At 44.5% G+C, this 27,919-nt stretch overlaps 1 protein-coding gene across 3 annotated transcripts in view; it reads left to right on the top strand.

Annotated features, from left to right (window-relative positions):
• The window catches only part of podxl2 (podocalyxin-like 2), a 59,621-nt gene that overhangs the window by 1,364 nt on the left and 30,338 nt on the right, over window positions 1–27,919 (top strand). For 2 of the 3 annotated variants that reach the window (XM_073072014.1, XM_073072013.1), the window contains exon 3: window positions 23,080–23,340. In XM_073072014.1, the coding sequence (XP_072928115.1) occupies window positions 23,080–23,340 (261 nt within the window). Of the gene's footprint in view, window positions 1–14,582; window positions 14,733–23,079; window positions 23,341–27,919 lie in introns of those variants that run through there. The other variant, XM_073072015.1, reaches the window with a different exon arrangement.

Here is a 27,919-nt window from a genome sequence, read left to right as displayed (position 1 = left end):
ATGGCGGAGCTTTACCCGTGATCGACTGGGTCGTACCCACTACTTTTTGTAGGATTCTCTGTTCAACGGGATGGGTGTTTCCATACCAGGCTGTGATGCAGCCAGTCAATATACTCTCCACCACACATCTATAGAAGTTTGTCAGAGTTTAGACGTCAAATCTGAGCAAACTCCCAAGGAAGTAGAGGCCCCGCCATACTTTCTGTATAATTGCACTCATGTGCTGGGCTCAGGACAGATCCTCTGAAATGATCCACTGAGGAGTTGGAAGTTGCTGACTCTCTCCACCTCTGATCCTCCAATGAAGACTGGCTCATGGACTTCTGGCTTCCTGCTCCTGAGGTCAATATTCAGCTCCACTGCTGGGAGACAGACTGTTTGGCTCAACCTTCTCAGGCTGACCAAGGCGCATCACCCACACTAGTCCCATTGTTAATCCTCCAATATCATTTTGTGTCTGTATGGACTGTGCTTTGCACCTTGGACCTGGAGGAACTGGGTTTCATTAACACTAGAGATTCTGTAGATGCTGGAAATCCAGAGCAACACACACAAAATACTGGAGGAACTCAGCGGGTCAGGCAGCGTCTGTGGAGATGAATAAACAGTTGAGGAACTGGGCTGAGATTCTTCTTCAGGAAGGAGGATGTTTCACCTAGCATTTTACATGTAAATAGTTCGGGGACAATTAAACTTAAACTTGAATTAAACCTTTGCTATCCATGTACCTGCCTCAAACACTTCCTCCGGTACCTCTTTCCACATCGTTACCACCCTTTGTCATGCCTCCCAAGTTCCTATTAAATTCCCCCCTCCCCCCACCTTAAACCTATGCCCTCTAGTTCTGGATTCCCCAATCTGGAAACTGAGGGCATTCACGTTATATGTGCCCCTCATGACTTTATACCCCTCTGTAAAATAATCTCTCAGGTGCTCACTCCACATAGTGTTTGGTGTGTAAACCAAAAGGTGTTGCCTTTGAAGTTCCTATTAAATGATGCTGAGGTTTTATATGGCACTGGTGAGGCCTCACCTTGAGTATTCTGAACAGTTTTGGGCTCCTCATCTAAGAAAAGATGTGCTGGTATCGAAGAGGGTTCAGGGAAGTTCACAAGGATGATTCCAGAATGAAAGCGGACGTTTGATGGCTCTGGGTCTGTACTCATTGGAATTCAGAAGGATGAAGGGGGATCTCATTGAAACCTTTCAAATGTTGAAAGGCCTAGACAGTAGATGTGGGAAGGATGTTTCCCATGGTGGGGGAGTCTAGGACAAGAGGGCACTGCTTTCAGGAGGGCCATCCATTCAAAACAGAGATGTGGAGAAATTTCTTTAGCTAGGGGGTGAAATTTATTACCACAAGCAGTTGTGGAGGCCTGGTCATTGGGTGTATTTAAGGCAGAGCTTCTTGATTGGACGTGATATCAAAGGTTGGCTGAGGAAAGGAAAAAGGATCCATGATTGAATGGTGGAGCAAACTCGATGGCCCAAATGGCCTATTTCTGCTCCTATGTCCTAAGGTCTTTTGGTCGAAATCTCCTTCCTCTTACCTGAAACCCATGACCTCTTGTTTATGTTTTGCACACCACAGTAAGATCATCTCTCAGTCTGCTATGCTCAGATGCTTTTATTATTCTGGTTGAGAGATAAATATCAGCCCAGGACCCACAGAGACAGGTATTTGGCCCATCATGTGCATGCTGACCACTGTCCGATCTGCACTAGCTCCATCAAAATCAGATTTATTATCACTGAAGTTCATCAGATGTTGAAAGGCGTTGATAGAGTGGGTGTGGGGGAGTCTAAGACCAGAGGATACAGCCTCAGAATTGAGGGGTGTCCTTTTAGAGCGAAGATGAGGAGGAATTTCTTTAGCCAGAGAGTAGTGAATCTGTGGTATTGTGGTGGCTGTGGAGGCCAAGTCATTGGGTACACTTAAGGAAGAGATTGATAGATTCTTGTTAATCAGGGAATGAAGGAATATGGGGAGAAGGTAGGATTGGGGTTGAGAGAGAAAATGGATCAGCCAGGATTGAATGGACGAGCAGACTTGATGGGCCAAATGGCCTAATTCTGCTCCTATATCTTATGGTCTTACGATATATGCAGTGAAATTTTTAACACAGGCAGAGATTCTGCGTGTTGCTGTGGTGAAATGTGTTGTTTTTGTGGCAGCAGTACAATGCACGAAAAATCTGTTCCTAAAATGTTGAGTGTGTGTCTTCAGGCTCCTGTACCTTCTCCCTATTGGTAGTAAGGAGAAGGCGGCAAATCCTAGATCAGGGGTTCCCAACCTTTTTATGGCATGGACCCCTACTGCTAAATGAGGGGTTTGTGGACCCCAGGTTGGGAACCCCTTTTCCAGACGGTGAGAGTCCTTCACGATGATACCACCTTGTGAAGAGTCCTCAATGGTGGGGAGTTTTGTGCCCGTGACAGGGCTGGCTGAACCTGCAACCCTTTTGCTATCCTGAGCGTTCGAGCCTTCATACTAGGCGGTGATGCAGCTGGTCTGGATGCTCTCCACCGTACATCTGTTCAAATTTTGCTCGTGTCTTTGGTGACATCCTGAATCACCTCAATCTCTTTTAAGAAGTAAAGCTGCTTATACCCACTGGCATTCCGGGCCAAGACCCTTCAGCAGGACTGGAGAAAAGACGATGAGGACTCCTCATCTTTTCTTCCTTCAGTTCTGCTGAAGGGTCTGGGCCTGAAACATCGACTGTACTCTTTTCCACAGATGCTGCCTGACCCGCTGAATTCTTCCAGCATTTTGTGTGTGTTGTTTGGGTTTCCAGCATCTGCAGATCTTTCTCCTGTTTGACAGCTGCTTGCGTGTCCCGTTTGTGATTGCATCAACGTATTGGACCCGGGATAGATCCCATGAGATGCTGATGCTCAGATTGTTTGCAAGGAGACAGACTGTTCTGCCCACTGCACCCATGCTAACCATCGAGACCCACCTGCAGAAACCTCATCTTTGGAAAAGCACTATAGGAATTTTGAATTCCCCATGAGAGAGCAGAGAGTGCCTGATTCCTGAATGTGTCAGTGAGAAGGTGACAGTGGTTTCTCTTGGTACTGGGTTTCCTTTTTGGCACTGGAACCCTCAGACACGCGAGAGAGAGCTACAGCCCTCAATCAGCACCGAGAAGCTGTCGTACTTAAACAGAGTTTTGAAATGTTGATGATAAGTATGTAGAGAATCAATCCAAAGGCTTTAAAAAAGATTATTATTTAGTCTTTTGAAGAAACATGTTCACAGAGTTGTACAGTCAGCCTAAATTGTTTACACCAACCAGGATGCCTCCCTGAGCAAGTCTCAGTTGAAAGTAGATTTATTATCAGAGTGATATATCCCACCATCTACTACCTTGAGGTTCATTTTCTTGCAGTCATTTACAGGGGAAAAATAGATAGCAGTTTACAGAAAAGCTATATTTCGCACTCCGGTCTCCAGCAGATTTGAGAAGTGGATCAGTTTGTAAAAGGGTCAGCCATGATTGAATGGCAGAGCAGACTCGATGGGCCGAATGGCCCTGTTCTGCTCTTATGGCCAGACACAGTCGCTAACTCTGAAACTTCGTTATAGGGAGATGTCAGGCTGGATCTTTCTTCCTTGGAACTCAGGAGAATGAGAGGCAACACTATTAATAATAAGTGTGAAAGACATAGATAAGGTGGGCAGAAGCAGTCTTTTCTTCAGGGTAGGGGAGCTGGGCCGGAAGTGCCTGTTTCAATGTCATGGGGTCATACAGCACAGAAACAGGTCTCTTGGGTCCAGACATGGACACATCCTAGATACTCCACCTAAGCTAGTCCCATTTGCTTGTTTTTGGCCCATGTCCCTCTGTTCATATCCATGTACCTGTCCAAGTGTCTATTAAATGTTGTTATTGTACCTGCCTCTTCCATTTCCTTTGGCAGCTGGTTCCTGTACACACTGCCCTCTGTGTAAAGAAGTTGCCCCTCATGTCCCTTTTAAATCTTTCCCCTCTCACCTTAAACCTATGCCCTCTGGTTTTTGAGTCTGTTTCCCTGAGGAAAAGGACCATATGCATTCACCTTCAATATGACTCTCATGATTTTATACACCGACTTTGTACCCTATCTATTGTCTCTCGTATTTTTATATACTCTATCAAGCCACTCCTCAGTGTTTGGTGATCCAGAGAAAGCAATCCAAGGTTATCTAACTAGTCTGCAGAGGTAGATAATCTACCTATCCAGGCAACACCCTGGTTACCCTCTTCTGCGCCCTCTCCAAAACCTCCACATCCTTCCTCTATCTCACCAATCAGAAGTGTAAAGTTCAAAGTAAATTTATTATCAAAGGGGAAAAAAGAAATACAATAGTATTTTACACCAAAGACAGGATCAATAAACAAAGATCGGAAAACAACTGAGCGAAAGAAGGCAAATTGTACAAATAAAAATAATATTGAGAACATGAGCAGTAGAGTTCTTGAAAGTGAGTCTGTAGGTCATAGAATCAGTTCAGGTCACTGAAGGCTTCAAATGCTTCATTTAGTCCTGTTCTTGTTCCTCCTTTCGAAGATGATAATTTCAGTTTACAGTGGGAGGTACCCATAAGACTCCGGAGCGGAATGAGGCCATTCGGCCATTGAGTCGGCTCCACCATTCCATCATGGCTAACATTTTCCTTCTCAACCCCAATCTCCTGTCTTCTCTACATAACGTTTTGTGCCACAGATTCACCATCCTCTGGCTGAAGAAATTCCTCCTCATCTCTGTTCTGAAGGGACATCCTCCTTTCCTGCCCTCTGATCCTAGACTTTCCCTCTATTGGAAACATCCTTTCCAAGTCCACTCTATCTAGGTCTTAAAATATTCGAGAGGTTTCCATGAGATTCCCCTCATTCTTCTAAATCCAAGGAGTTCAGACACCGAGCCATCAAATGCTCCTCATAGTTTAACCTTTTCTTTCTCATTATCTTCCTCTAAACCCCCTCCAATGTTAGCATATCCTTTCTTAGAAATTGGGCTCAAAAAATTGCTCACAATATTCCAAGTACAATCTAACCAATGCCTTATGAAGCCTTGGGATTTACATCCTTGCTCTGCATCCATTTCAAGAGGCATAGAGTACTAATTTTGTTAATTCCTTTTATAATATTTCTGTCTCTCATCCTTAGAACAATATTGACCAGGCACTTTACTTATCAAAATATATTTTAATACAGCAACGTATAACAACTCTTTTCCCTCAGGATAGGGGAGTCCACAACTGGTGTGTGGTGGGATAAGTTTAGGGTGAGAGGGGAACAGTTTAACATTCAGAGAGCGGTGAGTATATGGAACGAGCTGCCAGAGGAAGTAGTTGAGGCAGGTACGTAGTTTTGTTTAAGAAGCACTTGGATGGGTACATGGAGGAGTGTGGTTTGGAGGCATACGGACCAAATGCAAGAACTTGCGACTAGCTAGATGGACAATGTAGCTGGCATGGACCAGATGGGCTGAAGGGCAGTGTAGCTGATAGCTTAATGCTTTACAATGCGCACTGTAAGATCAAGGTTCAATTCATGTTGATGTCTGTAAGGGGTTTGTACGTTCTCCAAAGACATCAGAGTTACAGTTAGTAAGTTGTGGGCATGCTGTGTTGATGCTGGAAGCTTGTGGGCTACCCCCAGCACACCCTTGATGCAAACTGTACATTTCACTGTATGTTTTGATGTTTCAATGTCCTTGTGACAAAGCTAATCTTTAATGCCTATATCCATGACTTAAAAGAACCTTTTGCTCTGTCGTCTCTACTCTGGCCTCTGTAACTCCAGACCCAGTAGTGATACTGACTCCAGTTTCCTTAATTGTATCCTGTGAATGAATAGGTGTCTGATGCACCATCAATAACTCTCGGAGATGTGAGGTGAGAGATAGGCTTTTATTAGCTGGAAGAGAGAGCACTATCAGCAGCAAGAGACCATCACACAACATCCTGGAGACTGAGGGAGGAGCAGTGCCTCCAATCGCCTTTATACAAGGGTCTGTGGGAGGAGCCACAGGAGCAGTCAGCGGGGGGGCGTGTCCAGACAGGTATATGTAGTTCACCACAGTGTCCTGAACTCTTTCTCCCAGAATTCTTTTGGTCATGAGTTATATTCCGAAGTAACAAACAGTTTGCTGGAGGAAGTCAGCAGATCAGGCAGCATTTGTGGAGGATATGTTACAAGCTGAAATGCCGACAATTCCTTGCAATACACACAAAATACTGGAGTAACTCAACAGGTCAGGCAGCATCTGTGGAGAGGAATAAACAGTGGACTTTATGGGCTGAGACCTTTCAACAGGACTTGATGAAGGATCTCAGTCCTAATGTCAACCACTTATTCCTCTCCATAGATGCTGCCTGAGCTGCTGAGTTCCTGCAGCATTTTGTGAGTGTTGCTCTGGATTTCCAGCATCTGCAGAAGCTCTGGTGTTTGTGTTGACAATTCCTTCTACCCCTCCCCCTCCCCCAGCTGCCGCTGGACCCTCTTGAGTCCCACCAGCAGATTGTGCGTTGCTCCAGATTCCAGCGTTTCACTCTCCTGTGTCTCTGTATTACTTCCAAGTTTGCTTCTCACAAAGAAGATGGTAACACAGAGGTTATCATCTTCTCACTTCTTAAAATTAACAGGACTTTTCACCTGGAGCTTTGTGTATAGTTCTACTTGTCACATTATAGGAAGGTTGTGGAAACCGTGGAAAGGGTTAGGGTTAGGGTTAGGGTTAGGGTACAAATGAAGGATTCATTTGTAGATTAGGAATATAGATCCATAATTCCTCAAAAGTGGTATCACAGGTAGTTAGGACTGCAAAGAAAGTTTTTGCCACATTGGCCTTTATAGGTCAAAGAATTGAGTACAGGAGATGGGATGTTATGCTGAAGTTGTATAAGACGTTGATGAGGCTTAATTTGTAGTATTGCCTACAGCAAACTACAGCACAGAAACAGACTCTTTTGACCATTTAGTCCATGCTCCCATTGACCTGTGCCAGGACCATCACCTTCCATACCCCTACTGTTCATGTACCTACTCAGACTTCTTTTAAACATTGAAATCAAGCTTGCATGCACCACTTTGCACAGGCAGTTCGATCCACACTCTCACCACCCTCTGAGTGAAGAAGTTCCCCCTCAGGTTCCCCTTTAAATATTTCACCTTTCACCCTTAACTCATGACCTCTAGTTCTAGTCTCACCCAACCTCAGTGGTAAAGCTTGTTTGCATCCTGACATAATTTTGTATACCTTCATCAAATATCCCCTCAATCTTCTATGTTCCTAGGGGATCCTTCCTTATTACTCAGGGTCTCCAGACCCAGCAACATCCCTGTAAAGTTTCTCTGCACTCTTTCAATCTTATTTACTCTTTCCTGTAGGTAGGTGACCTAAATTGCACGCAATACTCCAAATTAGGCCTCACCAATGTCTTATACTTCATATCCACAGCTGTCTGTGGCAATGAATTCTACAGATACACCATCCTGTGGTTAAAGAAATTCCTCCTTATCTCTATTTTAGAGGGACATTCTGAGGCTGTGTCCTTTAGTCCTGGAATCTCCCACTATTGGAAATATCCTGTCCTTTCCTTGCTTCTCAGACGTTCCCTGGGAATCGAGGGTGATGACCCAATCTATTGAGGTGCTGAGGTGGCTAACCATTGGGGTCAAAGTCAGACTAGAATTCAGTATCAGAGTACTCTAGGTTACCATATGCTACCTTGAGATTCATTTAGTTGCAGGCATTTACGGGAAAATAAAGAAATGCAATAGAATTTATGAAAACTATACATAAAGACTGACAAATAACCAATGTGCAAAAGAAGACAAATTGTGGAGATAATATAAAATGTAAATAAATCATACAAAGAACATGAGTTGTAGAGTCTTTGAAGGTGAGTCTCTAGATCATATATGTCAAACTCAAGGCCCGCGGGCCAAATCCGGCCCGCAGTGGAATTATCTTTGGCCCGCGAGATAATATCTAATTACTATTAAAGCTGGCCCCAGTAATTGAAGCGCCTATGGCGTATGATATGGCTAATGCTGAGTTTATTCAGGTACCAGGGTTTCAGGGTTTTTAGTGTTTATTCGGCAGTCTTGCTCGGCAGTCTTCTTCATAAGAAACGGAATTTGTAAAGTGAAACACTTTGTAGTTATAGCAGAGACTGAGACACATGAGAGCAGGCTGAAAAAACGGAGGCAACGAAAGCTGCGTTCGCACGCGTCCGACTGATCCGGCCCGCATGAAGCTGCATTTTGCTCAATCCGGCGCATGACCTAAAATGAGTTTGCCACCCCTGCGAGTCTAGATTGTGGAGTCAGTTCGGCATTGAGGTGAGTGAAGGAATCCACTCCAGTTCAGGAGCCTGATGGTTGTAGGGTAGTAACTGTTTCTGTACCTGGTGGTGTGGGACCTAAGGCTTGGTTGTCCCAGGGGTTGGGTTTCAACACTACTTGTTCGTGATGAGTGGAAGCACAGATCGTGAGAGTCTGGTTGGCACTCAAGTGCTCTATGATTCACTAAACAACTGTGACTCAGTCACATCAGTGAGGAGAGAAGGTGTTAGTCACCAAGTTCTTTTCCCATCCCCCTTCTGTCAGGGTTCCTGTTGGACTCTGTGGTTGTACTGCAAGTTTGAAAAGATCAGTTTTATTTGTCACGTGTACATGGACACTTCAAAGCGTAGAGTGAAATGTACCGTATGTTTCGATGTACTGTTCATGTGATAAATTAATGTGAATCTGAAATGTGGCATGACGAATACCTTACAAATCTGAAGAAGGGTCTCGGCCCGAAATGTCAACTGTTTATTCATTTCCATAGATACTGCCTGACCTTCTGAGTTCCTCCAGCATTTTGTGTGTTACCTCAGCATTCCATCCTTGCTGACACTTACTGGTTTCTGATATATTTGATCTGAGACTTTTGTTCGGAAATCATGAATGAGGTATAAAACTTGTTGCTTCATGATTGTTTTATGAAGCGCTAAGAGAGCAAAGGAATTAGAATAGGAGAGTAGCGACAGCAGGAAAAAACAAAAGATAAAGATTGCACGCCAATGTACTTTGCTCTCCTTATACCATAGATGACAGACATTTCATTCAAATTTGTAGATAAGAGTTAACCAATCAGACAGCCCCTATTCAAGTAACATGATGCCTAAGAAGCTTCCAGAACGATACAGTGAATGGTAACCACAGGGGACACACTGAATGATTGCATACTGTGACCACTAGGGATCATACTGAACAACTGCATATACATTCCGTGACCACTAGGGGATGCACTGAACAACTGCATATCCATACTGTTACCACTAGGGGGACACACTGAACAATTGCATATGTGTACTGTGACCACTAGGGATCATATTGAATGGTTGCATATCCATACCGTGACCACTAGGGGACACACTGAACAATTGCGTATACATACCGTGACCACTAGGGGACACACTGAACAATTGCATATCCATACCGTGACCACTAGGGGACACACTGAACAATTGCATATCCATACTGTTACCACTAGGGGACACACTGAACAATTGCGTATACATACCGTGACCACTAGGGGACACACTGAACAATTGCATATGTGTACCGTGACCACTAGGGATCATATTGAATGGTTGCATATCCATACCGTGACCACTAGGGGACACACTGAACAATTGCGTATCCATACTGTTACCACTAGGGATCACACTGAACAATTGCGTGTACATACTGTTACCACTTGGGATCACACTGAACAGTTGCATATCCATACTGTTACCACTAGGGGACACACTGAACAATTGCGTGTACATACTGTTACCACTTGGGATCACACTGAACAGTTGCATATCCATACTGTTACCACTAGGGGACACACTGAACAATTGCGTGTACATACTGTTACCACTAGGGATCACACTGAACAATTGCATATCCATACTGTTACCACTAGGGGACACACTGAACAATTGCGTGTACATACTGTTACCACTTGGGATCACACTGAACAGTTGCATATCCATACTGTTACCACTAGGGGACACACTGAACAATTGCGTGTACATACTGTTACCACTCGGGATCACACTGAACAGTTGAATGTACAATTGGCAATTATATAAAATACACACAGGCATGGGAAAGTCAAACTACATAGAAAATACCAATTATGCAATCTGATCCAACACATTATTGTTGTCTTCCTCATGCACAAGGAGCTGTTTATCAGTCAGCCTAAAACCATGTCCTCTGGTCACTAAGCTTTAGGGCTCTGGAAGTGCATTTCCTGACTCACTGAAACCTTTCATGGCAAGATTGATTGCAGAACTGCTTTCTGAGGAGATGTGACTGCAGCTTCATTTGGAAGGGTTAATGCATGAGGAACAGCTGTTGCTTTGGGGCCTGTACTTGCTGGAGTTTTGAAGAATGAGGAGGGATCGCAGTGAAACCTACTGAATATTGAAAGGCCTCGATAAAGTGGACATGAAGACAATAGTCCCTATAATGGGGGAGTTTAGGACCAGAGGGCACACCCTTGGAATACAAGAACTGAGATGAGGGGGAACTTCTTTAGCCAGAGGGTGATGAATCAGTAGAATTCAATGCCACAGACAACTGTGGAGACCAAGTCATTGGGTATACTTTTCAAGGACTCTTCATCTCATGTTCTTGATATTTATTGCCTATTTATTTATTATTATTATTTCTTCTTTTTGTATTTACACAATTTGTTGTCTTCTACACTCTGGTTGAACGTCCTAGTTGTGTGGTCGTTCATTGATTGTGTTATGGTTATTATTCTCTGGATTTATTGAGTATGCCCTCAAGAAAATGTATCTCATATATGGTGACATATATGTACATTGGTAATAAAACTTATTTTGAACTTTATACTTAAGTCGGAGGCTGATGGTTTCTTATTAGTCAGGATGTCAAAGGTTACGGGGAGAAGTCAGGAGGATGGGGTTGAGAGGGAAAATAAATCAACCATGATAGAATGGTGGAACAGACTCAATGGACCAAATGGCCTAATTCTGCTCTTATGTATTACAGTCTTGGCAAATACAGCTTCAATTGAAAGGGCTAGACTGCTGTAAATAACTCGGTACAATTAAATGCCTTGCAGGGTTCTGACGGATGTTAATTTAGTCTCTGGAGCTAGCTAGATCAAGGTTAATTTGAAGCGGAGGCCATTACAGTGCGAGCATTAATGGATTTAAAGCAAAATTATCTAGCAAAGGGAATTTTTAACTGTTATTTTATTTATTAGTCATAGAACACAGAATATATGTCAAGCGTAATAGCGCAGGGAAAGGCCATTTGGCCCAGCCGTCCAGGACAACCCACAGGATGAACAAGCAGGAAAAACAATCGGAATCAGGTTTATTATCACTGATGTGCGACATCAATTTTGTTGTTTTGTGGCAGCAGAACAGTGCAGTACATAAATTATCATAATTACACAAATATGCAAAAATATAAATACGTAGTGGAAAAAGAGATACAGAACAACACTTGAAAATACTATAAGTTACAATAAAAACATAAAAAATAAATAAGTAATCCAAAAAGAGAGCAAAATGTTGAGGTAGTGTTCATGGACTGCTCAGAAATCTGATGGTAGAGGGGAAGAAGCTGTTCCTAAAATGCCGTGTGTGCATCTTGGTTTGAAATGTTAACTGTTTATTCCACTCCATAGATGCTGCCTGACCTGCTGAGTTCCTCCAGCATTTTGTGTGCGCTGCTCTGGACTGCCAGTATCTGTAGAATCTCCTGTGGCCCTGTCATGTCATGTGAACCTTTGCAAAGAGAGCAGCGGGGGCACAGAAGTTTGTTTTTACTGTGGAACCAGACCCAAGCCCCCTGGCCAGGGGGGCAAACTCAGCGTGTCAGGCAGCATCTGTGGAGGCAGAGTGCTGATCAACGTTTCGGCCCCAGATGCAAGATCGACTTTAGAGAGCTGTATGGAATCATGGTGGGGAGGCGGGCATATACATGCCGAATGCACACAGTCTTTATTCTCAGGGTTGGGGAACTAAGGACCAGAGCAGCACTGCGGTGTAGCGGTTAGCACACCGGTTTACAGTGCCAGAGGCTGGGGTTCAATTAGTCCTGTTAGGACTTTGACCATACTCCCCATGAACACGTGGGTGTCCTCTAAATGCTCCGGTTTCCTCTCGCATTCCAAAGATGTACAGTTTATAAGGTTTATAAGTTTAGTTTATAAGGTAATTGGGCAGTGCTGGGTCTCTGAATAAAACTTTTAAAACGGCATATGTTTAAGATGAGAGCAGAGATATTTAAACGAAACCCTAAGGGCTACTTCTTCACGCAGAGGGTGACCCGTATATGAAAGGAGCTGCCAGAGAAAGTGGTTGAGTCAGGTACAATAACACAATGTAAAAATGGATTTAGAGGGATTTGTTGTTAGTTTGTTATATACCAAGATTCAGTGAGAAGCTTGCCTTCCATTCTGTTCATACAGATCAGATCATTACACAGAGCACTGAGGTACATAAGAACATAAGAGATAGGAGCAGGAGTAGGCCAATTGGCCCCTCAAGCCTGCTCCGCCATTCAACAAGATCATGGCTGATCCAATCTTAACTCTAGTTTTCACCAAATCCCACAAGGCAACAGTGCCAACCAACAGGGCACCATGCCGCCCATTTTATTTTATTATTCATCCCGCCCAAACCCATGTGATCACCCGGGGAAAAAAACCAGAACACAGGGAAACAATAACAGTAGAATAAAGTGTAACAGCTACGGAAAGAGTGCATTGCAGGTAAACGATAAAGTGCGACGTCGTAAAGATGAGACCAAGAGTCCATTTTATTGTACAAGAGATCCATTTAAGGGTCTGATAACAGACTGAGAACTCAAAGATTAGCTTTATTTGTCATAGGTACATCAAAACATAATGGGAGATATGTTGCTTGTGTCAAGTCAAATCTACGAGGACTGTGCTGTGCAGCCTACAAACATCTCCATGCCTCCAGTGCCAACGTAGCATGCCCACGACTCACTACGCTTCACCCATTTTGGAATGTGGGAGGAAACTGGCGTGTTCTCCACGCGGTCACGGGGAGAACGTGGAGACCCCTTACAGACAGTGCTGGAAATTGAACCCTGATCTTACAGCCGTGCTGCCCATTTGAAAGTGTGAAAACTACCAAAAAACAAGTGAGTTGCAGGTAAACGATAAAGTGAAAGGTCAAAATGAGGTAGATTGTGAGCCCGAGTCCATTTTATTGTACAAGAAATTTGTTCAAGAGAGTGATAAAGTCTGATCCAGCAGGCACAACCTCAGAAGATGGGAACATCCATTTAAAAGAGAGATGAAGAGGAATTTCTTTTGGTAGAGGGTGGTGAATCTGTGGAATTCATCGCCACAGACAGTCATGGAGGCCAAGTCATTGGGTATATTTAAAATGGAGGTTAATTAGTTACAGATTAGTCAGGGTGTCAGAGATTACAGTGAGAAGGCAGAAGAATGGAATGCACTGCCAGCGAAGGTGGTAGAAGTGAATACAATAGGGCCTTTTAAGAAACTCTTAGGTAGGTACATGGAGTTTAGAAAAATAGAAGGTTACGCGGTAGGGAAATTCTAGGCAGTTTCTAGAGTAGGTTACATGCTTGGCACAACATTGTGGGCCGAAGGGCCTGTAATGTGCTGTAGATTTCTGTGATAATAAATCAGCCATGATGAACAGACCTGGTGGGCCATATAGCCACGTTTTGCTCCTATTGCCAAATGCAGGGAAATGGGACTCGCTCGGATAATCAACTGGATGAACATGGAGGGGCTGGGCAGATGAAGTACAGGGCTGAAAACAGAGGAATTTGGTGGGAGAGGACAGTGGACCCTGGAAGAAAGGGAAGGGGATGGGGAATCAGATGGAGGTGATGGGTAGGTCGTGAGTATGGGGGGAGGGGAGGGAAAAGAAGGGGTGAGAGGGCCGCCAGAATGAGGTTAAATAAAAATGGGGAGGGAGAAGATAGTGGTTATTAGAAGTTGGAGAAATCGAAGTTCATGCCATCAGGATGGAGACTACCCAGAAGGAATTGTCTTTCAAATGCTGCTTATCCGATGCTATGTGCCCATGAATTGAATTGAGTTGACTTCATTACTTACATCCTTCATGTACATGAGGAGTAAAAATCTTTACATTATGTCTCCGTCTAAATGTGCAATTTATTGGCATTTGTATTAAATAGTATATACAAGAGGACAGTCAATATAACATAGAAATACAGTTCATCAGAATGAATTGATCAGTCTGATGGCCTGGTGGAAGAAGCTGTCCCGGAGCCTGTTGGTCCTGGCTTAGCAGCTGGAAGAGTTTGTGGTTGGGGTGACTTGGGTCCCCAATGATCCTTCAGGTCATTTTACACACCTGTCTTTGCTGCAGGTAAGTTTTTCATTGCACCTGTGCATACATGCACAGTAAACCTGACGTCTGGGGTGCAGTTCCCATGTGCAGATGAAATCCGCCACACGTTTTCTCATCAGCCGGCAGCCGGTGACTGCGTGACGGACATGGCTGCAGCTTTTGCCTGTCAGTAACAGATGCACGACGCTCATCTGTACCTACACCCCGGGCACTCTTCTGGAAGATTCTCGGAGAGGCACCAGGTTCACTGCAGGCAAAGCAGATGCTGATTAACTGCTGTCAACGGCACAGAAATGATCTGCTGGTTTCGTTATTCTTTTAAGTCGGAGAGGTTGGTTATAAATTTTGGTTTGCAACGCAGCCTCTAATTGTTTGGTGGTTAAAGGCACCATGAGTTGCTGACTAAGAAAACTGCATTTCTGTAGCGCCTTAGGGCTATTAAAACAAAAACTTCACACCATCTTAAAACTTTTATTCCACATCCCCCCCGACAATTAATCTGACCACCCATTCTAGTTAGCCCCCCACCCACCCCCTCTATTTATTATCCCAGTCATTGCACTGTAAACACTTTAAATCACTGTTTATAATGCTGTTTATATTCTATATACATGTAGGTATTTATGCACATTTTATTCCATATCTGTACTTTAACCTCTAACATTATTTTTATATCATTATCTTTAATTGTTGAATATTGTTTTTCATTGCTTGAGAATGTGCCTATCTAAGAGTCTCTTAAATGTCCTTAATGTATCTGTCTCTACCACCATATCTGGCAGTGCATTTCACATACCCACTACTCCCTGTTTTAAAAAAAAACTACCTCTGACATCCCTCATATATTTTCCTCCAATCACCTTAAATTATGCCCCCTTACATTAGCCATTTCTGTTATGACTGTCCACTCAATCTTTGTCTCTTATCATCTTGTACACCTCTATCAAGTAATTTCTCATCCTCGCAAAATGCTGGTGGAACGCAGCAGGCCAGGCAGCATCTATAGGACGAAGCACAGTCGACATTTCGGGCCGAGACTCTTCGTCAGGACTAACTGAAAGAAGAGATAGTAGTGGGGAGAGGGGGAAATGCGAAATGAAAGGAGAAGACCGGAGGGGGAGGGGTGAAGCTAAGAGCTAGAAAGGTGATTGGCGAAAGTGATACAGAGCTGGAGAAGGGAAAGGATCATGGGACGGGAGGCCTCGGGAGAAAGAAATGGGGAGGGGAGCACCAGAGGCAGATGAAGAACAGGCAAGGAATGATTGTGAGAGGGGCAGAGAGAGGAAAAAAAAGGGGGAGATAAATAAATAAGGGATGGGGTAAGAAGGGGAGGAGGGGCATTAACAGAAGTTAGAGAAGTCAATGTTCATGCCATCAGGTTGGAGGCTACCCAGCCGGTATATAAGGTGTTGTTCCTCCAACCTGAGTGTGGCTTCATCTTGACAGTAGAGGAGCCCATGGATTGACATATCAGAATGGGAATGGGACGTGGAATTAAAATGTATGGCCACTGGGAGATCCTGCTTTCTCTGATGGACAGAGCGTAGGTGTTCAGCGAAACGGTCTCCCAGTCTGCATCGGGTCTCACCAATATATAAAAGGCCACACCGGGAGCACCGGACGCAGTATACCACACCAGCCGACTCACAGGTAAAGTGTCGCCTCACCAGGAAGGACTGTCTGGGTCCCTGAATGGCGGTGAGGGAGGAAGTGTAAGGGCAGGTGTAGCACTTGTTCTGCTTACAAAGATAAGTGCCAGGAGGGAGATCGGTGGGAAGGGATGGGGGGCATGAATGGACAGGAGAGTCACATAGGGAGCAATCCCTGTGGAAAGCAGAAAGGGGGGGAGGGAAAGATGTGGTTGGTAGTGGGATCCTGTTGGAGGTGGTGGAAGTTACAGAGAATTATATGTTGGACCCAGAGGCTGGTGGGGTGGTAGGTGAGGACAAGGGGAACCCTATCCTGAGTGGGGTGGCGGAAGGATGGGGTGAGAGCAGATGTGCGGGAAATGGGAGAGATGCGTTTGAGAGCAGAGTTGATGGTGGAGGAAGGGAAGTCCCTATCTTTATAAAAGGAAGATATCTCCTTCGTCCTGGAATGAAAAGCCTCATCCTGAGAGCAGATGTGGCGGAGACGGAGGAATTACGAGAAGGGGATGGCATTTTTGCAAGAGACAGGGTGGGAAGAGGAATAGTCCAGGTAGCTGTGAGAGTCTGTAGGCTTATAGTGGATAAGCCACCTTCACTCCAAGGAGAAAAGCCCTACGCTCACTCAGCCTTTCAGCTAAGACAGGTTCTCTAGTCCAGGCAGCATCTTGGTAAATCTTATCTGCAGCCTTTCTAAACCTTCCACATTCCTCTTATAATGAGGCGACCAGAACTGAGCGCAATATTCCAAGATAGGCGTACTTTTAAGCATCTTTGCTAAACACATGAGAAAAGCAAGATTGTGTACCTGTCTCTGTATATACTGTACTCGGAGGCCACTATCTCCTGTACCTAATGAAGTGGCCACCGAGTGTATATTCTGGTCTTCTGGCTGCTTTAGCCCATCCACTTCAAGGCTCGATGTGTTGTGTGTTCGGAGATGCTCTTCTGCAGACCGCTGTTGTAATGTGTGGTTATTTGAATTACTGTCAGCTTCCACCAGCTTGAACCAGTCTGGCCATTCTCCTCCGACCCCTCTCATTAACAAGGTGTTTTCTGGCACCACGGTCAAAGTCACTTAGATCACATTTCTTCCCCGTTCTGATGTCTGATCTGAACAACAACCGAAGCTCTTGATCATGTCTGCGTGCTTTTATGCATTGAGTTTCTGCCACATGATTGGCCGATCAGATATTTGCATTAAGGAGCAGGTGTACTTAATAAAGTGGCTGCTGAGTGCAAATTCCATTGAAGACTGTGTATTTTTCATTTTAAGTATTCCTCATTATCTATAAAAAAAGATAAGATGGTCAAGTTTAAAACTACTATTTGATGTTGAGTATATAGTGTAAGGATTACAGCGGCATTAGGGAATTGTTTGGTCCTGTCAAATACTTCAACAAGTTGTGGGGGTGGGGCAGGGGTCTGGCACAGATGATAAACCTGATTTTGGTTCCGTGTGTAGTTGACAGGACTGTAAGAATGGAGAATTGTTTGTGTAGTTGAGTGTGCCAGTACAGTGAGGTTCAAGTCAAACACAGAGTAATACAGCACTGGAAACAGGTCTTTGTCCCTCAATGTCTCTGGCAAGTGCAAAGCCAGATTAGTTCTGAAGCTCATCAGCCTGTACACGATTCATATTCCTCCTTTCCCTGCACGTTCTTCTGTCTGTTTAGAATCCTCTTGGAATCTGCTGTCAGAAGTCAATCTTACTGTCATCTGCACGAGTACATGTATGTATAGATGCAGCGGAAAACTTGCTGTAACAGCTTTACCGGTACATAGCATCATATAAGCAGCATTCACATAAACGTAAAATGAGATGGCACAGTGGCGTAGTGGTTAGCACAGGTGACCTGGGTTCAGTTCCCGCCGCTGCCTGTAAGGAGTTTGTACGTTCTCCCCGTGACCACGTGGGTTTGCTCCGGGTGCTCCAGTTTCCTCCCACAATCCAAAGACGTAACAGTTGGTAGGTTAGTTTGTCATTGTAAATTGTGCCATGATTAGGCTAGAATTAAATTGAGGCATTGCTGGGTGCTATGACTTGAAGGGCTGGAAGGGCCTGTTCTGCGTTGTATCTCAATAAATTAAACCTTTTATCCAAGAAAGAACACAATCAGAACAAAAAGTACAAAGTCCATTTTAATGCAAAGTGGTCATAGTGTTGCTAAACTGTGGTAGTGTTTAGGGTTGTGCCAGGTTGGGTCAGGAAGCAAATGTTTGAAGGGATATACCTGGTGCTGTCATTGTCAAAATTAAAATAAAGAAAATACAGTATTCAAAATCACTCATACGACTCAAACATCCTTTTTATTTTGTGCGCAAGGAGAACAGCATGGCTCCTGTCACCCACACTGTCCTGAAGCCAGGACAGAAAACTTGCTATTTTATGCAGAATTGGCCGAGCAGTTATGGATATTGACCATGTGGTAAATTGTATATGAATTCCTTGCTTGCAGGATCAATTGCCATTCACAGTAGAGGTGTTAAAGTCAGGATAGCCGATGATATTTTGAAGTTAGTAAATACAATAGAGGTGTTAAAAGTCAATCTAAACTTAAAGCGGACAGCCAATGATAGAAGTTAGTAAAGACAAATGTCTCTTTGTCATTGGGTGTATTTCATATTTTTTCATTCCTCCCTATCTGTCTGTCTCTAGCACCCCTATTGTGTAAAGGGATGTTATGTTTCAGGAAGACCTTTCTCTTACATCAATTATATATAACACCACAGAAAATAAATAGATTAAATTCAAATATGTCTGACCAATGTTTTCGATGTAATCAAGAAATTGGTACTTTTTTACATTCTACTTGGTCTTGTTTTAAAATTCAACCATTTTGGATAAATCTAAGACTTTTATTGGAACAAATTACTGGAGTACAACTCCCACATAGTCCAGTAGTATTTTTATTAGGAGACATTGAAGGGACAATACCGAAACTTAAATTGAATAAGTATCAGAAAAAATTTATAAAAATTGCATTGGCAGTAGCCAAAAAAGTTATCGCAGTTACTTGGAAATCTGATTTATATTTAACTATGGATCATTGGAATAATGAAATACATAGTTGTATTCCCCTTGAAAAAATTACATACAATTTAAGAAATGAATATGATATATTTTTGAAAATTTGGCTCCCATACTTACAAAAGATAGGATTAAATACATAGGTCCTTTGAAGGTAAAATTATAAAGTAATTGGGGAAAGTAAAAATAAATATTTGAATTATTTTGAACTCCATGGAGCATGTGGGGATCCTCCGATATCCAGGCAATCTTTTTCTCTTTGTTTTTCTTTCTTTAGATAAGGGTTAAGGGGGGGGAGGGTTAAGGGGAGGGGGGAGGGTCAATATTATTTTTCTTACTATTTTATTATCACATTTATTCTTTGTAATTTTCTAAAATTTAATAAATAAATATATTTTTTAAAAAAGGAAGACCTTTCTGGCAAAGTCTCGATGCAGAGGCCACATTGTCTGGCTTGCTTACACACTATCACCGTCCCGCCTGCATGTCTTGTCAGTAGAGGGGTCTCTGGTGGTCTCACTTCAAAAGTCTGTACTGCCCCAGGCTATCTTTACCCAGAAGTGGTCTTTAACCCTTACCATACCACAACCCCACAGTGATGTGGGACGTCAGGCTTATGCTGAAAGGTACAATGGAAAACCTCGTGTGCATCAGCATCATAGACACACAGAGAACAAAGAGGAGAGTGGAAAAAGTACATGCAAAACAAGAGCTTAGAGGAGTGGTTCCCAACCTGGGGTCCATGGACCCTTTGCTTAATGGCATTGGTCCGTGCATAAAAATGGTTGGGAACCCCTGGCGTAGGATAAAAACAAGACCCAATCGGAGACAAGTCCATGGCAGTGAAGGAGGTGGTCTGTAGTGTGCAGTTGCTGGGCTGAGGTTAGGATTGTACCACTGCCTCAAGGTGAAAAACAAGCTTCATGCCATATGTGAGTGATGATAAACCTGACTCTGATCTGGGTCTCTATTGTGGGCTGAGAGTGGGAAGGGGGCAGGGAGAGGGGAATCATGGTTGGGAAAAGGGGAAGGGAGAGGGGAGGGAGTGGGAAGCACCTGAGAGACATTCTGTAATGATCAATAAACCAATTGTTTGGAATCAAATGACCTTGCCTGGTGTGTCAGGGCTGGGTGTGTCTGCACCTGTTCCATCCCCGTCCTGGCACTCCTCCTCTACCACCTGTCCCACACCCCTCCCACAGCGCCTCACCCTTGTCATTCACATCCCTTGCTCCCACCGGATTCTCCAAAATTCTTAGGCACCCTAGTCAGTTTCCTTGCCATAAGACTCTAATCGATGGTTCAATCGTCCCTTTATCAGGAACATCAGCTGATTGCAGCCCGGGACTTGAATGCACGTTCATCTGACTCACAGAAGATGCAGCCTCCCACTGAAGCCAAGCTGATACTGATGTTAACAAAAAGATGAACAACATCTTTCTTTCTAGGATAAATTACTCAGACTGTGTAGCGTAGGCAGAGCCTTTCGCTGTGGGTAAACTCAAAGGTCACTGGAAGACTACCGCTTGCAGGGGTGTAATTGTGCGTGGGTGTTTGAAAATCACATGAGGTGCGACCCTGGCCTGCTGCAGCTTCTCTGGTGGGCTCTTCGCAACGCTCTGTTCCTTAAATCAAACGCCTAACTAATTGTGGAAACATGACTTAAGCATAAAGCTGGGAGACTGAGATTCAAATGTAAAAGGCTGTAATGGACTCACTGTATACAGAGTACAGCATAGGCCTTAGGCCCATAATGTTGTACTGAGCTAATTAAGCTTGTGACGTCTAACCCTTTCTGCCTACACATGGTCCATTTAACTCCAGATCTTCTCTGCACATTCATGCGCCTATCGAAGAGTTTCTTAAGTGCATTTTGCAGGTTGTGAAATTACAAAGCAGGGGTTCCCAACATTTTTATGCCCTGGACCCCTACCGTTAACCGAGGGGTCTATTGACCCTAGGTTGGGAACAACTACCCGAGTGTATCTGCCTCCACCATCACACCAGGCAGCACTATCCAGGTACACACCACTCTCTGCTTCTTTGAACTTGCCCCCTCTCCCCGTAAATGCGTGCATTCTGCTGTTAGACAATGTGATTCCAGTGAAAACATGTCTGTTGTCTCCTTGTGTCTATTATCTATGTACAGTCATATCAGGTCTCCTTGCAGGCTTCAGAGCTCTGGCCACTTCTTGTACTTCATACTCTCTAGTCCAGGCAGCATCAAGGTGGACCACTTCTGCACCCTCTCTGCATTCGTTCCGGTAACAGGGCGACCGGAACTGAATGTAATACTCCAGATGTGGCCAAACCAGACTCTGCTTTTCAGCACCATGAAAAGCGTTGACTCATTTTTACTGTCTACTGTACCAGCAGTTATGGTTGAAATGACAATAAAAGCGACTTGACTTGACAAAGCTGCAACATCGCAGCATGATACCGTAGCGCCTAGGCTGACGCCATTACAGGATGAGTGATCTGGGTTCAATTCCCACTGCTGTCTGTAAGGAGTTTGTTAGGTTCTCCCTGTGGGTTTTCTCCGGGTGTTCCGGTTGCCTTCCCGATAGGATTAGGGTAAGTAAATTGTTGGCAGGAAGAATGGTGACACTTGCCGTCTGTTCCCAGCACACCCTTGGATTGTGTTGGTTATCGAGGCCAACGTTGCATTTCACTGCATGTTTTGATATACCTGTGAGAAATAAAGCTAAAATCTTCCATCTTTAGTCTTGTGTGACCAGGTTCTATTCTGCTGCTGTCTGTTAGATTTCTGTAAATCCTCCCTGTGACCGTGTGGATTTCGTCCGGATGCTCCGGTTTCCTCCACATTCTAAACACGTATGTTTAGGGTTAGACATACATTTGGACACATGGTGTAATTGGGCAGTGTATGCTCATAGAAACATAGAAAACCTACAGCACAAAACAGGCCCTTCGGCCCACAATGCTGTGCCAAACATTACTTAACTTTAGAAATTACCTAGGGTTACCCTTACCCCTCTATTTTTCTGAGCTCCATGTACCTGTCCAGGAGTCTTAAAAGACCCTATTGTATCCGCCTCCACCACCGTCACCGGCAGCCCATTCCACCCACTCACCACTCTCTGCTTAAAATACTTACTCCTGACATTTTCCATTTTTCTATCATCTCTGTGCCTATCTAGGAGTCTCCTAAATGTCCCTAATGTATCTGCCTCTACCACCATTCCTTGCATGCACCCACCACTTTTTGTGTAAAAGAGAAACCAATCTCTGACATCCCCTCCAATCACCTTAAAATTATGCTCCCTCATATTAGCCATTTCCACTGTGGGGAAAAAATCTCTGACTGTCCACTCGATCTATGCCTCTTATCATCTTGTACACCTGTATTAAGTCACTTCTAATCCTGCTTTGCTGCAAAGAGAAAGGCCCTAGTTTACTCAACCTATCCTGATAAACACAAGAGATTCTGCAGATGCTGGAAATCCAAAGCAATGCTACAAAATGCTGGAGGAAATTCAGCAGGCCAGTCAGCATCTGTGGGGGAAAATAAACAGTCAACGTTTTCGAACCTTTATCAGAAGATGTGCTCCCTGATCCAGGCAGCATCCTGGTAAATCTCCTCTGCACCTTCTCCAAAGCTTCCACATCCTTCCTATAATGAAGCGACCAGAACTGAACACAATACACAACCGAAAGGGGCTGCAGCAGGCTTGGGTAATTAAAGAGGCAGTGTCATAGGCAGTTAATGGGGCAATATCAAAAGGGAAGGTGACAGTACCTCAGAGGGGTAATTAAGTGAGCACTTCATAGGGGTAATGCATTAATGATGTGGGAGTAACGTAAAAATGGGTACAATGGTAGTCACATGTTGATGGGCTGAATGGCCTGTTTCCTTGCTGTATCTCTCTATGATTCTATAAACCTCAGACAAATCCTGTCAGAGATGCTCTCTTTATCCTCTTCACCCTTCGCTTACCACTAACTTGACTTAACTTTGCATTTGTTGTACTTTTGCCCAGTTTCTTTATGCCTTTATCTCGCAATGATGGTGGAGGCCCAGTCGCAAACTTTCAATGCCTCCTCGGGGAAGGATCTCACCAATGTGACTTACTTGGACTTCACGTCGACGGAAGTGGAGATGGATGCCTTGGGGGATGTTGTGGGTCAGTCGGAGGTCGAACTGTCAACGGTGGCCGGAGATTCTCAGGAAGAATCAAGCAGCTCCCAGCCATCACTGCCTGGGAATTCTGGGATTCAGGAGGACCCAGCAGCCTCTTCAGGTTTGTCTGCAAGGAGGGTGAAGTGAGAGGTGGGCAGGGGAAGAAATCGATGTGCTGCACTTGTATTTCTTATTGATTTAATTGTCAGGAGAGGTTGGGCAAAATGGGGTTGTTTTGTCTGGAGGGGCAGAGTGAGGGGGTGACCTGATCGAAGTTTATAAAATTAAAGGAGGCATAGACAAAATAGAATCTCTCTCCCAGGGCAGAAATGTCAAATATGAGAGTGCGTGCATTTAAGATGAGAGATTCAATATTGTTTAATGTCATTTTGAGGTCACAAGTGTGAAGGGGAATCTATTGTACAGCAGTCCAATCTGTTGCGTTTTCCTGAATCGGATCCAGACAACGTTTCGGGCAGAGACCTTTCATCAGGTCTCACCTGTCCTAATGGAGGCTCTCGGCCCAAAACATCGATTGTTTATTCCCCTCCGTAGATGCTGTCTAGCCTGCTGAGTTCCTCCAGCATCTTGTGTGTGTTATTAGCACACCTAATGGTTTTTACAATAATCAGTTTGTTTTATCCAGATGCTGGGGACATGTATGAATGATAGGCTGTTGTGATTTAATATTTGTGTAGACTTTGTGTGTATGTGTGCTGATATACAGTATATACATTCTTATAAGCACTCTTGTTAATTTAAATAATTAAGGGTTATTTGTAAAAATACATGAATTGCATACATCATCACTCTACCACATGATATGAGTGCCTCAATTGAAGTAAACAAGAAGTTAAGTTTCACATTTTGGACTCCTGTTAAATTATTTCAATGTTTTGTAATTATGAACATAACAGTTAAATTATGTCCCATGGAGAGAGAGCAGACAGAGCCTTTGTTTAATCAACTGTCAGACACCTCTTATTTACTCGAACAGGATCCCACTAAGGAGCACCAGGCTATTGTCTCCCCCACCATCACCGTCCTCATTAACTCTGGGGATCTCCCACCCACTGCCACCAAGGTCATAGTTCCCTCACCCTACACCTCCCGTTTCTACCTCTTACCCGAGATTCACAAACCTACCTGTCTAGGCAGACCTGTTGGTTCTGCTTGTTCCTGCCCCACTGAACTTGTAACTGCAAACCTTGATTGTTTTATCTCCCTCCCCGAGTTCAGTCCCTTCCTACCTACATCCGTGACACTTCTCACGCTCTGGATCTTTTCAATGGTTTCAGGTTCTCTGACCCTGAGCATCTTATTTTCACCATGGATGTCCCTCCCTATACATCTCCATCCCCCACCAGGAAGGCCTCAAAGCTCTCCCTTTCCTTCTGGACACCAGACCCAACCAGCTCCCCTCCCCCCCCCCCCAACACCCACTAGAACACTCCTCTGTCTGGCAGAACTTGTCCTCCCTCTTAATAGTTTCTCCTTCAGCTCCTCGCACTTCCTTCAAACAAAAGGTTCAGCCGTGGGTACTCACGTGGGTATGCCTTTGGCTACGTGACGGTCCACGTTCCAAGCCTTCACTGGAAAACTGCATTGATGTGGCTTCCTGCAGCCACACGGAACTCGTCAACTTAATCAAATTTGCCTCGAACTTTTACCCTGCCCTCAGATTTACCTGGTCCATTTCCAACGCCTGCTTCCCCTTTCGCAATCTCTCTGCCTCTGGAGACAGCTTATCTCCTGATCTCTTTTATAAACCCACTGATTCTCACAGTTACCTGGACTTATACCTCTTCCCACCCTGCTACTTGTAAAAACCCCATCATCTTCTCTCAATTCCTTTGTCTCCGCTGCATCTGCTCTCAGGAAGAGGCTTTTCATTCCAGAACAAAGGAGCTTTCCTCCTTCCTCAAAGGAAGGGGCTTCCCTTCCTCCACCATTAATGCTGCCCTCAACCGCATCTCTTCCATTTTGCACAAATCTCCATCCTCCTGCCACCCCACCAGGGATATGGTTCCTCTTGTCCCCCCACCAGCCTCCGCATCCAGCACATAATTCTCCTCCGCCACCTCCAATGGGATCCCACCACCAAGCACATCTTCCCTTCACCCCCCTCCCCCCCCCCCCCAACTTTCTGCTTTCTGCAGGGAACACTTCCTACACGATCCATTCGTCCCTTTCCATAGATCTCCCTCCTGGCCCATCCTTGCAAGTGGAACAAATGCTAACCCTGTCCCTAAATCTCCTCCCTCACTACCATTCAGAGCCCCAAACAGTTCTTCCAGGTGAGGCAACACTTCATCTATGAGTCTGTCGGGGTCATCTACTGTCTCTGGTGCCCCCAGCTTGGTCTCCTTTCTATCGGTGACACCCGACGTAAATTGGGAGACTGCTTCACCGAGCACGTGTACTCTGTCCACCAGGAAAAGTGGGATCTCCCAGTGGCCACCCATTTTAATTCCACTTCCCATTCCTATTCCGACATGTCAGTCCATGGCCTCCTCTACTTTCGCAAGGAGGCCACACTCAGATTACACCTTGTATTCCATCTGGGTAGCCTCCAAACTGATGGCATGAACATCGATTTTTCAAATTTCTGGTAATGTTCCCCCCCCCCCCCTTCACAATTCCCCATTCCCTTTTCACTCTCTCACTTTATCTCCTTAACTGCTCACCACCTCTCTATGGTGTTTAATCCCCTCTGATTTTCTCTAACACGGCCTTCTGTCCTCTCCTATCAGATTCTCCCTTCTCCAGCCCTGTATCTGTTTCACCAATCAACTTTCCAGCTCTTTACTTCACCCCATCCCCCTCTCAGTTTCACCAATCACCTTGAGTTTCTTCCTCCTCTCCCCCCTTCTTCTAACTCTGACACCTCATCATTTTTTTTTCTCCAGTCCTGATGAAGGGTCCCCACCTGAAATGTCGACTGTACTCTTTTCCATAGATGCTACCTGGTCTGCTGAGTTCCTCCAGCATTTTGTGGGTGTTGCTTGGATTTCCAGCATTTGCAGATGTTCTCTTCTCTGCTTAATCCACAAGGTTTAATCTCCAACAGCCAAAGAAGCCCCTTCCCAACCTGCCAACCTACTCCCCAAATTTCTCCTCATTTCTGTTTGAAAAGGATGTTCTATTCTCAGGCTGTGTCCTCTAGTCCTAGGCTCTTTCTCCTTCAGAAACATCCTCTCCACATCCACTCTGCCTGGCCAGGGCTTCCCAACCTGGGGTCCACAGGCCTCTTGCTTGGCTGTATTGGTCCATGGCATAAAAAGGGTTGGGAACCACTGATCTTGACTTTTCATGATGAACACTCAGTGGAAAAGGGGTGTGAGTGAACGATACACAACTGTAGTGTGTGCGTGTGCGTGTGTGTGTGTGTGCGTGTGTGTGTGTGGTGATTATCACTGCAGTTGGTTAATTCTGCTTCTTCAGCCACTCAGAAAGAAACCATTTATAAGATATTGGAGCTGAATTAGGCCATTCAGCCCATCAAGATCATGGCTGATTTGTTCTCCCTCTCAACCCCATTTCCTGCTTTCTCCCTGTAGACATGCCCTGACTAATCAAGAACCTATCATCCTCCACTTTAATTATATCAAATGACTTGGCCTCCAGAGCTATCTGTGGCAAGGAATTCCACAAATTCACTACATTCTAGCTAAAGAAATTCCTTTTTATCTCTGTTCTAGAGGAACATCCTTTTCTGAGATTGAGTCCTCTAGTCCTAGACTCCCACAATTGGAAATATCCCTTCCACATTGTTTATATTGAGGCCTTTCAATATTTGCTGGGTTTCAATGAGGTCCCCCTCTCATTCTTCAGAACAGTATTCTGTTTTACTGGTCCAACACCTGAAGTCATGGTGTCAGCATGGAAATAGGCTATTGTGTCATGCTGGTTTATTGCAGAGCAATCCAGTTTGTCTCATTCCCCTGTCAAGTCTCCACTTTTATTTCCTCCTTCAGCTTCTCTTTTGAAATGTTTGTCTGGTGCATTTTCTACCACCCTCAGAGGAGGCAAATAAGGTCCCCAAATCTTCTCCCCATGCTGAGGGTATCAAAAATGAGAGAGCCCTGGCTTAAGGTGAGAGGTGGGAGTTTGAAAGGGAAACTTAGGGGAATTGGATCCCACGCACGATGGTGCTGGAGTGTAGCGAACTGCTCTCTCCAGGTCTGCCTATTACCAGATAAAGTGGATGTGCAGAGGATGTTTCCTATAATGGGAAAGTCTAGGATCAATGAGCAGGGCCTCAGAATAGAAAAACATCCCTTTAGAACAGAGATCAGGAGGAATTTCTTTAGCCAGAGGTTGGTGAATCTGTGGAATTTGTTGCCACAGATGGCTGTGGGGGCAAAGTCATTGGGTATATTTAAAGCAGAGGTCGAAAAGTTTTTGATTAGTAAGTGTGTCAAAAGTTACGGGGAGAAGGCAGGAGAATGGGGTTGAGAAGAGGATAATAAATCAGCCATGATGGAATGGTGGAGCAGAATTGATGGGCCGAATGGCTTAATTGCTCAAATCTTATGGCCTCGTTTATGCATACAGTACACTGAAATAGGAAAATCATACAGCTGGAGGAATTCAGCAGGTCAGGCAGCATCTGGGGAGGGAAATGGACAGTCAATGGGCCAAGACCCTTCATGAGGCTGAAAGATGGAGGGGAGCTGACCAGTGTAAAGAGGTGGGGC

This window comes from Hemitrygon akajei, chromosome 19, assembly GCF_048418815.1.
Source record: "Hemitrygon akajei chromosome 19, sHemAka1.3, whole genome shotgun sequence".
Lineage (NCBI taxonomy): Eukaryota > Metazoa > Chordata > Chondrichthyes > Myliobatiformes > Dasyatidae > Hemitrygon > Hemitrygon akajei.
The sequence above is the reverse complement of the archived record's forward strand: the minus strand, read 5'-3'. Positions and strand labels throughout refer to the sequence as shown.